We start from the raw sequence: 13,538 nt of genomic DNA, 5'->3' as shown, positions 1-13,538 counted from the left end.
TAATGGGTCAGTTAGGGGTGCAAAATTGTAGGTGCTCATTGAACCAGTGCATGTTTTTGGTGTGTAGGGACTTATGGATAATATTGAGGGACTTGTATAGTATCCGGGAAGAGATTGGCAGCCAGTGCAGATATTTAAGTACAGGCGTGATGTGGTCATTTCTGTGAGCATTAGTAAGGATGCAGGCGGCCGAATTCTGTAGCATCTGTAGGGGTTGGATAGCGTTTTTGGGAAGGCCTAGGAGGAGGGTATTACAATTGTCAACCTTGGACAGGATGGTGGCTTGTAGAATAGTGCAGAAATGCGGAAATCGTTAAGATGTAGAATGGCTTTGAGGTGTGGGTTTATTTTTTTGTTTTGTTTTTTTGAGTATGCAATTTGAAGTAACAGTCTTTTAGGGTGGCATTGATGAACTGTTTTAAGTTGATTGTCTAAAATTACGTCGAAGCTGCGAACGTGGGGGGCGAAGGTGTTGGAGGGTGGTGCTATGTTGGGTGAGGTTGGGTTATGATAGATATTGCAGAGTGAGATGGCTAAGAGCTCTGTTTTTGCGGTGTTGAGTGCAAGATAGCAATTGGAGAGTAATGAACTAATTGAGGCGAGGGCCGATTCCCAGGTTTTCATTGCATTGTACAACGAGTTGGTGATGGGTATGAGAATCTGTATGTCCGCATATATGAAGTGCGGAAGGCCAAGATCTGATAGGTGGCAGAGGGTAAGGAGGTATATATTGAACAGGGTGGACGAGAGTGAGGAACCTTGAGGGGACGCCTTGCGTCAGGTAATATTAGATGGGTTTACCTTTTATATTAACTACACTAATCTTATTTTTTAGTTCTATGTTATGAGTAGATTTTAGCTATCCTATTTTTATTGATGTTTTATTGTATTTATTCTGTTTTCCTACTGTTATTTATTAGTCTGTATTATGTAAACCGTAAAGATAGAACCTTGTGTCCTGATGAACGGTATATAAGAATTACATAAATAAAATAATATGGTTTAGATTCATTGTTCCCAATTTTCACGCTGAATTGTCGATTGCAGAGATATTTATTTTATTTATTTAACATTTATTTAACATCTATACCGAACTTCATGACGAGATTCATATCAGACCGGTTTACATGGAACTTAGGGACTAACTAAACATAACCAAATAACAGGAAGGCCGAAGCGCAGTTACATTTAACAGGGAGATGGAACTTGGGGGCTAGAGTAGCCTGGAAATAAAAAGCAAAAAAAACTAGAGGTTGAGAACATATGTCTATACTGTGACTGGACCGAGCGTCTAGCCAATTGGGAAGCGTCTGGTAGAGTTTTGTTGAAATATTAGAACTTAAGGGAAGGCTTGGAGGAAAAGCCAGGTCTTGAGTTTTTTTCGGAAGGTTAGCAGGCAGGATATGATTGAAACCAGCGGAGGGGGATGCCAGAGATGCCGATTTCGTGGAGGCGTTTTATTAAGATGTTGTGGTTAACTGTGTCAAATGCCGAAGATATGTCCAAAAGGGCAAGGATATATGATTGGCCTTTGTCAAGGGCTTTTAATATGTAGTCTGAAAGGGAGATGAGCGTTTCAGTGCTCTGGTGTTTGTGGAACCCATATTGGGAGGGGAAGAGGATGTGGTTATCCTCTAAGTATTCCGTGAGTTAACTATTGATTGTTTTCTCTAGGATTTTAGATATGAAGGACAGATTGGAGATGGGGTGGAAGTTGGTAGGATCATTGGGGTCTAGGGAAGTTTTTTTGAGAATGGGTTTTATGATGGCTTGTTTTAGTTGATTTGGGACTGTACTAAGGGAAATGGATCTATTGATGATGTTGGATATTGGTTTGGAGATATTAGGTATGGTAAGGAGGGTTTTAGTTGGAATAATGTCTGAGGGGTGCATTGAGTGTTTGATTTTCTTAACTATGGATTCTATTTACATCGCAGTGGTGTTCTCGAAGGAGTCAAGTTTGGCCATTGTGTCAGCTAGTTGTGTATTGAATGATTTGATGGGGGCAGTAGCCTTGTTGGTTGCTAGGGTTTTAAGTGAAGATGAAGCAGGGAAGCGAGACATGATTTTATGTATTTTATTATGGAAGTTTAAGGCAAGGTTTTCACAGGTGGCCTTGTCATCCGTGTCCGGTGTGGAAGCAGGGAGCGTTTTGGTTAGGTTTGATACTAATTCAAAGAGGGCTTGCGCATTGAATTGGAAATGGTGGATTCTTTGGGAGTAAAAATCTCTTTTGGTTTTGTCTATAGCTTCTCAGTAGGTGTGAAGGTAAATTCTAAATTTTGCTAGTTGTACTGGTGTGGGGTCTTTACGCCAACCGTTTTCTAATTTACGTAGGTTCTGCTTCATGGTTTTGGGCTCTGAAGTGTACTAGGGCTTCTTTTTGTTGTTTGGGTAGATTACACGAGTTTGAGAAGGGCAGACCTTATTGGCGACTGTATTGGTTAGATGAGACCAAGAGAAGATAGCAGACTCAGCGTTGGTCAGGTCGAGTTTGGTAAGTTCTTCGGTGAGGGCTGCAATGAGCTCATTGGTTTTACCGGGTTTCCGGACGTGAATGGTTTTTTAAGGGTGTGACGGGTTGCTTGAGTTTTTGATGGTACAAGTTGTTTCGATGCAGAAGTGGTTGGACCAGGGGGATCTGATTGCATGTAGGGGAGGTCTGATTTGATCAGGGCATTGGTGAAAATGAGATCGAGGGTGTGGCCTGCCTTGTGTGTGGGATCGGTGATTATTTGTTTGAAGCCAAGGGCATTCATTGATCCAAGTAGTGCATTGCAAGCGGCTGATAGGGGTACTGTCGACATGAAGATTAAAATTCCCAAGTATGATTGCAGGTGAATTAATGTCAATGTTTTTGGTAATATATTCAATAAAGGAGGATGGGTTATTATCGAGGAGGCCTGTGGAGCGTATGTTATGCGGATTTGGAGGTTGGGTGATTTAAATAGCCCAATCTCCAATTTGCGAGGGGAGGAGATAGGAAGATGCGTTAATCTGAGATTCTTTTTTGTGGCCAGAAGTAGGCCGCCTCCTCTTTTCCTGGGTCTAGGGATGGATATGATGTGTTATAGGTCAGGCGGGAGTTGATTTAGTAGGGTGGAATTAGTGTCCTTCACCCAGTATTCCACTCTCCACTGGTGGGAGCTGGGAACAACCCTCAGCATGAGGCTCCCCACCTATCATGGTTAAATCTGCCCTGCTTGACAGTAAAAGTAAATTTGCTTCCCTCTAAACATGGTTCTCTGTAGATAGCAGGATGAATTAACCCGCCCACTTCGCTGGAGAGTCAGCTACCTTGCTAAAGCTTGCTAAGCTCTGAAAAAGACTAAGGAGTTCGCAATGCAGCATGCATGCAGGAGCCGCTGAGCATTCTTGGTAAACTTTTACTGAGCTCAGAGAGATGGGTCCGTTCAGTGCCATCAGATATGTATCGCCCATGTGTCATGGCTAATTCATCCTTTTGTCTATGGAGAATCCTCTTTATAAGTAAGCAAGCTTGTTTTTGGGTGTGTTGAGAGAGTATTTTTACCTACAGATATCATCTGCGTCTGTTCTTAGATTGTTTTATTACTGCAGTCTTCTTTAACTGTTTCCACAGGAAGAGAGAACACATCGTTCACATTTGGTCATGTCACAAGAGAAGAGTTTCCTGGTGTCTGGAGAGCAGTATCTCGCTCCGAATACTCCATATCCAACAGCACAAGGTCAGCCAGCTGCTCCTTCTCCAGCCTATGGATCTCCACCCTATGGATCACCACCTTACCCATCTACTGCACCTTATGGGCAGCCACCATATCCGGTTACTTCACCCTATGGACAGCCTCCATATATAGGTTCTGCACCTTATGGGCAGCCACCATACCCAAGCTCCTCACCCACCAGTCGAGCTCCTTACTTCCAGGGACCGTATTCACAACAACCTTATGTACAATCACCCTATGTTCAGCCACAGCCAATGTTTCCAGGTGATCAGTCTGGTAAGTAACAGAATCATGAAGTAAACACGTCCTGTCTTTCTGTGTATTGCATATGTTAATTGTTGTTTCTTAGTGTCCAGTCAGATGAATCCAGAACAAATGGGTTTAAGCTCCTCTACCAGCAGATGGACATGGAGCAAATTGACGTCACAGTGACATCAGCCTGCCAGTATTCTGCATCTCCCCACTGGGGATTGCTTTAATTTGAGAAAAGGAGAAACATAATTTGCCTCGCTGTCCTGCGGTGATGCCATAAGGTCCCTCCCCCAGTTAAGAATTCCTGAGGTGTTTTTCGTGGTCCCTCCGAGGTGTGCCTTGGTCCAGTAGCTGGTTTTTCAGCCGGCGTGGACTTAGCTGATTAAGCAGCTTGAAAGGCAGCGGGTGCAGGAAGCTGAGCCCGGCGGTAACTGCATATGCCCTCTTCCCCTGCAGCCAGAGACCCTCTCTGTGCTCAGCCAGGTAAGGCTGAGCTCCAGTAAGTGTTTTTAATTTAAAAAAAATGGTTGCAGAGAGAGTGCAAGAGAGTTCTGCTAGGGCTTCCTTTCTCCTAGTCTCCGTGCTCATCACTCTGTTCCGACATTTGTCCCGCTGCGTGGGAGGTCGAGGGATGTGGGCAACCTGACTGGTTGAGCCTGCCTCCGTTGGCTAGGTGCCACTCTGAGGTTTCTTGGTTGTGTGCCGTGAGGTAGGTCCCAATGCCTTTTTGCCAGTTTCTTAGCTGCCCTCTACAGGATTGTTGGTTTGGCTGTGCATCCAGTTGTGCATCCCGTTTTTTTTTTTTTCTGGATGCCTATCAGGCTTTGTTGTGCGTCCAGACTCTTGCTTCCTCGTGTGTATAAGTTAAGCGGGTTTTTTTTTTTTGTGTGCCGGTCCTTTGTGTGATGCTTATTCTACGGGCACCTAGATCTGGACACCTAGCATTGTGATGCCGAAGTGTCGACGCCCAACTGTTGGATTCCTAGAATTTTTCAATGTTCGAAAAACCCCCAGCTAGATGCACACCTCTGGCCGCAGCTTAGCGCTTTCGGCGATAATGGCACCTATTCCTAAGAACCCTAAGTGCTTTTCCTTTAACATTGCCTGTCATGTTAGGGCATCTCAGTAAGCAGTACCCGCTAATTGTGCCAGCGCTGTTTGGAGGCTCAGGGAGTCATATTATCTTCTGATTTCATTAAGCATGGTTCTTCCCAGCCAGCTGTAGGTCTGGGTAATGATGGCTCAGATGGAGTGCCTGACCTTGGATCTCCCCTAGCTGACTCCTCAGCAGGGGATGGTAGTTCAGTGTGTGCACCCCAGGTGTCTCCTGGTTTGGATGCTTTTGCATTTTCCTGAGTAGAATTTTTGCCAAGGATTGCAGACCCTTTTTCAGGTGCAGTCCTCAACCCGGGCCACTGCTCCTAGAGTTGAGCAGGTAGGGACCTTGTTTGGACCTGTTTTTGAATGCAGGAGTGCTCCTAAAATGACAGTGGATCCTCCTGATAGGGATCCGGATGACAGGGATGATGACGCCGATTTCTGCTGCTCTGGAGGATGGTAAAATTCCTCCAGGTCTAGAACCATATAGAACTATGCTCTGGTTCTTTCATACAAATGAACTGCCAGCTTTGATCTCCCAGACCTTGGACATGCTTGCGATCTCTGGAACAGATTGTCTGAGCCGAAGAGAAGTCTTGTTTGGTGTCCTTGCATAAACCCTGTACCCTCTGGATCCAATGGTAAGAGGGCGCTTACGTTTCCAAAGGTTGATGCACTTGTGTGCGCAGTCTCCAACAGGACCACTGTTCCTATGGAGGGAGGAGCAGCCTTCAAGGATGCTTACGCTAGAAAGATTGAGTCTATCCTTAAGCAGGCATTTGAAGCAGTGGCAATGTCCTTGCAGATGGTTTGCTTCTCTCCCAGGAGGTTGATGATCCTGGGGTGAATTCCAGGGTAGTTATGGAACCAGTTGCGGTGGTCTTGGCTGATTCAGGCTGTGACTTGGTCTGTGCCTCTGCCAGAGGGATGGCTTTGATGGTAGCGGCCAGGCACCAGTTATGGTTGAGAAATTGGTTGCCCGATTTGACCTCCAAGGTTAACCTCACCAAGTTGCCCCTTCACAGCTCGTCTTTATTTGGGAGAGAGTAGGAGAAACTGGCCAATAAATGGGGCGAATCTCTGGTTCGTGTGCCGGAGGATAAGAAGCAGACACAGTGCCTCAAACATGGTAGTTTGTGGCATGCAAACTTATAAATAAATAAATAAATGAGGGGGTCATGCTAGACTATGCAGGCGTTTTCGACACTATAGAGAATCACCCTTTCAGAGGACCTAGCCTTTCAGTAGGTCTCAGTCCTTTAGTCCCAGACAGCCCAGAAGAGGCTCGGGCTCAGGTAGTGGAACCTGCTGAGCCACCCCTGGGAACAGGAGATAGGGGGAACATAAGAAATTGCCATGCTCGGTCAGACCAAGAGTCCATCAAGCCCAGCATCCTGTTTCCAACAAAGGCCAAACCAGACCACAAGAACCTGGCAATTACCCAAACATCAAGAAGATCACATGCTACTGATCAATTAATGGCAATGGCTATTCCCTGAGTAAACTTGATTAATAGCAGTTAATGGATTTATCCACCCAGAGGTGGGTCAACATCAAATCGGATCAGTGGGTCCCTGGAAGTGATTCGAGATGGATATGTGATGGAGTTTCGCAGTGTTCCTCAGGACGTATTCATGGATTTGCCCTGCCACTCCCTGCAGAAGACAGGCAGTGGAGAGTACGTTAGTCAAGGCTCCTCAGTCTGAGGACTGTGGTCCCAGGGTCTGCATCTCAAGAACATATGGGGCGATATTCCATTTATTTTGTTGTGCCAAAAAAAAGGGGGGTTCCTTTCGTCCCATCCTGGATCTCAGTTGTCAGCTGTCATCTGTGGGTGAACTATTTCCATATGGAAATATGGATCTCAGTGATGCTGGCTGTGCAATCGGGGGAGTTTCTGATTTGTCAGAAGTGTACCTTAACATTTCTATCTGACTGGCACATCAATGCTTTCTCCGGTTTTCAGTGCTGGGGCACCATTTTCAGTTTCAGACGCTGCCATTTGGTTTGGCCACTGCTCCCAGAATCTTCTCCAAGGTACTGGTGGTAGTTGTGGCAGAATTATGAAGGGCTGGAATCGTAATACTCCTGTATTTGGATGGCTGGCTGCTCCAAGCTGAGTTGCCAGAAGAGCTGACTGATGACTCGCAAGGTGATTTCCCTGCTGCAGGAACTCGGCTGGGTGGTGAAGCTAGCCAAGAGAGGTTTTCAGCCTTCTCTGTCGCTGGAATACTTCGGGGTTTGCTTCAACACAAAGCAGGACAAGGTGTTCCTGTCGACAGTTTGACTTCAGAAATTGCTAGCCCAGCTCCGTCTGTTGATGGCCACTTTGTGCCCGAATGTATGGTCTTACCTGCAGGTACTTGGCTTGATGGCGGTAACTCTACAAGTGGTACCATGGGCGAGGGCACATATGTGTCCTTTTCAGCGCTGCCTGCTGTCTTGGTGGAACCTGCAGTCTCAAGAATATTTGATTCGGCTTCTCCTGCCGATGGAGGTTTCCTCCCAGCTGCAGGTAGAACATCTGAGGGAGGGAGTTTCACCCTCTGGACTGGCTGGTACTGTCTATGAATGTGAATCTTCTTGATTGGGGAGCTCACTGGAAAGCAGAGAAGTCTAGCTTCCAGGCGATTAATGTTTCAGAAAGAATAGTCTGGTTGATGTGTTTACAGATCAGTGACAGGCTGCAGGATCGATCAGTCTGAATAATATCGGACAATGCTACATCGGTGGTTTACATCAATTGGCAGGGAGGTACCAGGAGCCAACAAATGTCACAAGAAATAGATCAACTTATGGAATGGGCAAAAGTGCATCTCCAGATGTTTCGGCCTTGCACATCGCAGACAAAGACAATGTAAGAGCAGACTTTCTCAGCAGGGAGATTCTGGACCTAGGAGAGTGGGCATTGTAGGCGAGGCGTTTCAACTGATTCAAGATTGCTGGGATCAAACAGGTGCCCTGTATTTTTTGCCTGATTCTCACCTTCCACGTCCCGGGCTTGTTGGCGGGCATGTGGTCAGTTGGTACATACTTGCACATGTGGTGGACCTGTCCTTATGCCTCTACTTTTTGGAAGGAAGCACAGAATTAAATTTCCAGATGCTTGATAGTGAAGGTCCAGCTTACACCTTGTACATGTTTGAGGGAAGCAGGGTGCTGAATCTTAACAAGTCTCAAAGGAAGTTGTGTGATCAAATGGTGCTGACAGCTCGCTTTACTATAGCAACGTTTTGGAAGGCAATCCCTTTGTTGTCGTACTGGTATAAACAGCTTAAAGATACTGCCATAATTGAAAAGCTCACTTACACATTGCATCACAAATCCTCGGTATATGACAGTGTGTGGAGTCCATATTGGGCTGTGTATCCTAGTTAAGGACATGTTGGAGTTGGTCGTTTGGGGAACCAACTAGGGCTCAGTTACCCTAAAGGTTGTCTGTCAACAATGCATGTACTGAGTGATGATTGCTTGGAATTTTGTATAAACAGTTAAAAAAAAAAAACAAAAAAAAAAAAAAAAAAAATTGAAGCAGTCCAAAGAGAGGCAATCAAAATGGTATGGGGTCTGCATCAAAAGCCATACGAGATGAGACCGAAAGACACAGATGCCAGTCTACGCGGATGGGGAGCACACTGCGAGGAGTTAACCGCCCAAGAGCAGTGGAACGCAGAAGAGGCGGGATGGAACATCAACCGCCTAGAAGCGCGGGCAGTCAGACTAGCCTGTCTGCGGTTCGCCCACAGACTCCGAGACAAAGCGGTCAGAGTGATGTCTGACAACACCATGACAGTGGCCTACATCAACCGACAGGGTGGAACCAGAAGCCAACAGGTGTCCCTAGAAATAGACCTCCTGATGGCATGGGCGGAAGCAAACCTCCAGGAGATCTCCACTGTCCACATCGCCGGGAAAGACATCACGGCAGACTTCCTCAGCAGGGAAAGTCTAGACCTAGGAGAATGGAAGCTGTCGTCCACAGCCTTCAAGATGATAGTGATTCGGTGGGGGACACCAGACATGGACCTTTTGGCACACAGATCCAACGCTCAAGTATCCAGATACTTCAGCCGAAGTCCCAAGGGATCGATGCCCTGGTACAAACCTGGTCACCAGGGACCCTGCTATATGCCTTCCCGCTGTGGCCCCTATTGGGCGCAATCATTCACAAGATACGACATAGGGGACTAGTTCTTCTGGTGGCTCCGGATTGGCCAAGAAGACCCTGGTACGCAGACATGAGAAGACTACTGGCAGGGAACCCACTACCCCTGCCTCCACACGGGGACCTGCTACAACAAGGTCCGATCCTCCACGAGGACCCAGCTCAATTCTCTTACGGTCTGGCCATTGAGAGGGCCCGCCTGAGAGAGAGCGGATACTCGGGGGCAGTAATAGACACTCTCCTCCGAGCATGCAAGTTCTCCACATCGCTAACGTACATAAGGATCTGGAGAGTTTTTGAGGCCTGGTGTGAAGATCACAACATTAAGCCACGCTCCTCTAAAGTTCCCGTGATCCTGAAATTCTTACAGAATGGACTACAGAAGGGTCTGTCCCTCAACTCCATCAAGGTACAGGTGGCCGCATTGTCATGCTACGGCTCAAGGAGTGAGGGGGACAGCATAGCCTCTCACCCAGATGTATCACGCTTCCTGAAAGGAGTCAAACACATTCATCCACCACTAAAGTGGCCGGTACCTCTGTGGAACCTCAATCTCGTCTTGGAGTTCCTAGCGGGAACCGCCTTCAGACCCCTCCGAGGCCTGTCCCTCCGCCTGTTAACCTTAGACTGTGTTCTTGCTGGCCGTGTGCTCGGCCCGCCGCATCTCGGAACTACAAGCACTGTCCTGCCGTGAGCCGTTTCTCAGACTCACCCCGGGGTCCATCCAACTACGCACGGTGCCCTCCTTCCTCCCCAAAGTGGCCTCACACTTCCACCTTAACCAAACCATCTCATTACTAACGACTGATGGCTTGAAGAATTCGGATAAAGCCTGTAGTCTACGCCACCTCAACATCGGCAGACTCCTATCCAGATATCTGGAAATGTTGGAACCTGTACGAAAAACGGACCACCTTTTCGTCTTTCACAGCGGAAAGAGACAAGGGGAAGTGGCCTCGTGGACAACCATTGCCCGCTGGATAAAGGAAGTCATCAAGGCGGCCTACGTAGAAGCTGGCAAGCCACCATCTCTACAGGTCAAGGCCCATTCTACCAGAGCCCAGGCAGTATCCTGGGCAGAAAGTAGAATGCTGTCACCTGCCGAGATCTGCAGGGTGGCAACATGGTCCTCCACCCATACCTTCTCCAGATTCTACCATTTGGATGTTCAGGCTCGGGAGGACATGGCATTTGCAAGGGCAGTACTAAGTGGGTCACGGGCAGCCTCCCACCTGGTTCGGGAGTAGCTTTTATACATCCCATTGGTCCTGAGTCCATCTGCTACACGCTAGGAAATGGAGAAATTACTTACCTGATAATTTCGTTTTCCTTAGTGTAGACAGATGGACTCAGCATCCCACTCTTGGCTGCCGTCACGCATGGTCTTTCAAATGATTCTAGGGTAAGCCATGTTTTCATTTACCTAGGGCATCCACCCTGCCGGGTGTCGACGCTTTCCGGTTGAGTACACTGGTGGTCTCCAGCTAGAGTCAATCAACCAGTTCAAGTTTTAACCAAGTTATTCAAGTTAACCATGTTAAGTTAATCAATTAGTCAGTCACACACATATCCTCAATGCTTTTCGAGGAGAATACTGAAGAGCTGCACTTCCTGCAGGGGTATATGTACTAGGGGCTGACATCAGATGGAGACGGATCAGATTTCAAACTGCTAACAGGAGCACACTATACCCATTGGTCCTGAGTCCATCTGTCTACACTAAGGAAAACGAAATTATCAGGTAAGTTATTTCTCCATTACCGTCCATTGTCTCGTCTACAAAATTAAGCCCGGATTCACTAAACCATTGTGTTTTATCATGGGGGAGGGGTGTTCCTCCCTGACAAAATATCATGGCAGTATTGTTGTGTGTTTTGTCTGCAGCAGAGGCCTTGATAAAGCTCCCAACACGAGGGGCTGCCCTGCAACCAAAACCTACATTGACATGAAAAGTAAAAAAATGTCAACAAGTGACCCCCCCCTCCCAATTCAAATCTCGTCCACACAGATCTCTGCTCCCCCCTTTCCCATTACAGACATTGAAAGGTCGTGTGGGAGGGGAGCCAGGGAGTAGGCCACTATAGCATTTTTTTTTAAGGGTTTGGTGTGAATATTTTTAATGGAAAGGGGCTGGGAGGTGGGCGAGAGCTACGTTTTGGGAGTATTTAAATCTGGGGTGGGGGAGATTACATTTATTTTTTTATTTTGATTGGCGGCCCTGGGAGGGGAGGAGGATTGCTAACTTTTTTTTTTTTTTTTTTTTGTAACTTTTCAGGCCAGTGTGGGTTTTGGCTGCAGAGCTGTTTAGATCAGGATCTGCTTTAGGGTGTGAGAAATTCTAACTTCTGTCATGTTATTTATATAGGATTAGGAATGCATACATTTGCAAAATTCAAACATGTAAATGCCAAGTACAGGGGTGGCATCTGGCCTAAAATATGTGTGATATTGCACGCTGTGCACGGCTCAGTGCATGCTTGATGAATCTCCCTATTAGATTGTGAGTCCTCTGAGCTTGGGCAGATACCTGCAGTACCTGCATGCAGTCTGTTTTGAAGTGCCTGAAAAGTGGAGTATGTGTAAATGTTACAACGTGTTGATGGATATTGATGTATATAGAACTGATTTGGATTTTAGATTTAGCCAGCTTCCTGAAAGGCAGTTACATTGGCGGTACAATAGGTCCCTGTCCTTACAGGGCTTACAATCTAAGGCTTTTCTCCCACTTTGTGTCTATGGGAGGAAAAATGCTTAGTAAACGAGGTTATAAGTTTGTACATGAACAGGTGGAGGGTTAAGTAACTTACCCAAGGTCACAAAGAGCATTAATGAGAGAAGCAGGTTTTAAACCTTGGTTTCGTTGGTTATCACTTGGCTGCTACTCCACCGTTGCCTGATAGGTAAGACGGGAGTCTGACAATCGGGGCATTTCTGTTATGGTTTAGTTAGTGCTAATATTATAAAGACAGTAAAATCCTCTTGCTGATCAACAACTCCAACATGTTGTTTAAACAAAACGTTGATTGTTCTATATTCAGCTTCTATTTTTTTTATTTACCCCAAAAGATATTTTTAAATTTTATTCATTTTTTCCCTTTTTCTAGGACCTTCACAATACCCCGCGGATATAGAGCAATGCTACTCCTTTTTTTCACCACATAGGGTCATTTTTAATCATTTGATCCAAAATGTCCACAAAATTTTTTAAGTATTTTTTTCTCTTGCTAAAAAAAAACGCTAGCTTTGTTTATTATTATTTAAAGTACTTCCCATTTCGGGTGAGTATTCAGTTATCCGGTCCAGAGTCTAGACCGACATGATCATGTTTTGCTTCCCGCTTCATCAGGGACACCTCCGGTATTCCCTGGACCACCAGGGACTTTTGAATAATTTGTAAAGGAGAATAGTCCCCAGCGTTGATAATGCCGGAGGTGTCCCTGATGAAGCGGGAAGCGAAACATGATCATGTCGGACTAGACTCTGGACTGGATAACTGAATACTCACCCGAAATGGGAAGTACTTTAAATAATAATAAACAAAGCTAGCGTTTTTTAGCAAGAGAAAAAAATACTTAAAAAATTGTGTGGACATTTTGGACCAAATGATTAAAAATGACCCTATGTGGTGAAAAAATGGAGTAGCATTGCTCTATATCCGCGGGGTATTGTGAAGGTCCTAGAAAAAGGGAAAAAAATGAATACAATTTAAAAATAATAAATATCTTTTGGGGTAAATCGTAAAAAATAGAAGCTGAATATAGAACAATCAATGTTTTGTTTAAACAACATGGTTTAGTTAGTGACAGTGTGGCCCTCTATTGAGCTGAAAGTAAATTGGCTCAGGGAATCTTCCCTTGCTGTATTGTGGATATGCAGGCCTAGGCTTTTGCATCCAATTAAGGAGCCTTTCCATTTGTTTTAATTACACTGTCCTAGTTCCTTTTGCTTTTCCAAGACACTAAAATACGGTTTCTTGTCCTCATGGGCTTTTATCGGGGGTGAAATTCTAAGCACAACAGAAGAGCAGGATCTGGGGGTGATTGTGTCTGATAATCTTAAGGTGGCCAAGCAGCTGGATAAAGTGACAGCAAAAGCCCAAAAGATGCTTGGCTGCATAGGGAGAGGAATGGGCAGCATGGGACAAGCACAGGGGATCTCTGAGGCAGTGGTAGGGATTGTAGAGTTGGGCAGAATAGAAAGGCCATATGATCTTGCTCTGCCATCGTGTTTCTGTTTCTAAATCTAGTTCCTCACCTCTGCCTGCATTTATGTTCCTGTAAAGTATGATTATGATTTTGATTTTTTTTCATTTGTGAAGT

The 13,538-nt window shown here is 45.8% G+C and overlaps 1 protein-coding gene across 4 annotated transcripts in view; it reads left to right on the top strand.

Annotated features, from left to right (window-relative positions):
• Positions 1–13,538, top strand: part of GRINA (glutamate ionotropic receptor NMDA type subunit associated protein 1) — a 169,874-nt gene that overhangs the window by 72,755 nt on the left and 83,581 nt on the right. For all 4 annotated transcript variants that reach the window (XM_029592317.1, XM_029592314.1, XM_029592315.1 and 1 more), the window contains one exon: positions 3,602–3,980. In XM_029592317.1, the coding sequence (XP_029448177.1) occupies positions 3,632–3,980 (349 nt within the window). In that variant the 5' untranslated portion in view covers positions 3,602–3,631. The remainder of the gene's footprint in view (positions 1–3,601; positions 3,981–13,538) is intronic.

The sequence above is a fragment of the Rhinatrema bivittatum genome, chromosome 2, assembly GCF_901001135.1.
Source record: "Rhinatrema bivittatum chromosome 2, aRhiBiv1.1, whole genome shotgun sequence".
NCBI lineage: Eukaryota > Metazoa > Chordata > Amphibia > Gymnophiona > Rhinatrematidae > Rhinatrema > Rhinatrema bivittatum.
The sequence above is the reverse complement of the archived record's forward strand: the minus strand, read 5'-3'. Positions and strand labels throughout refer to the sequence as shown.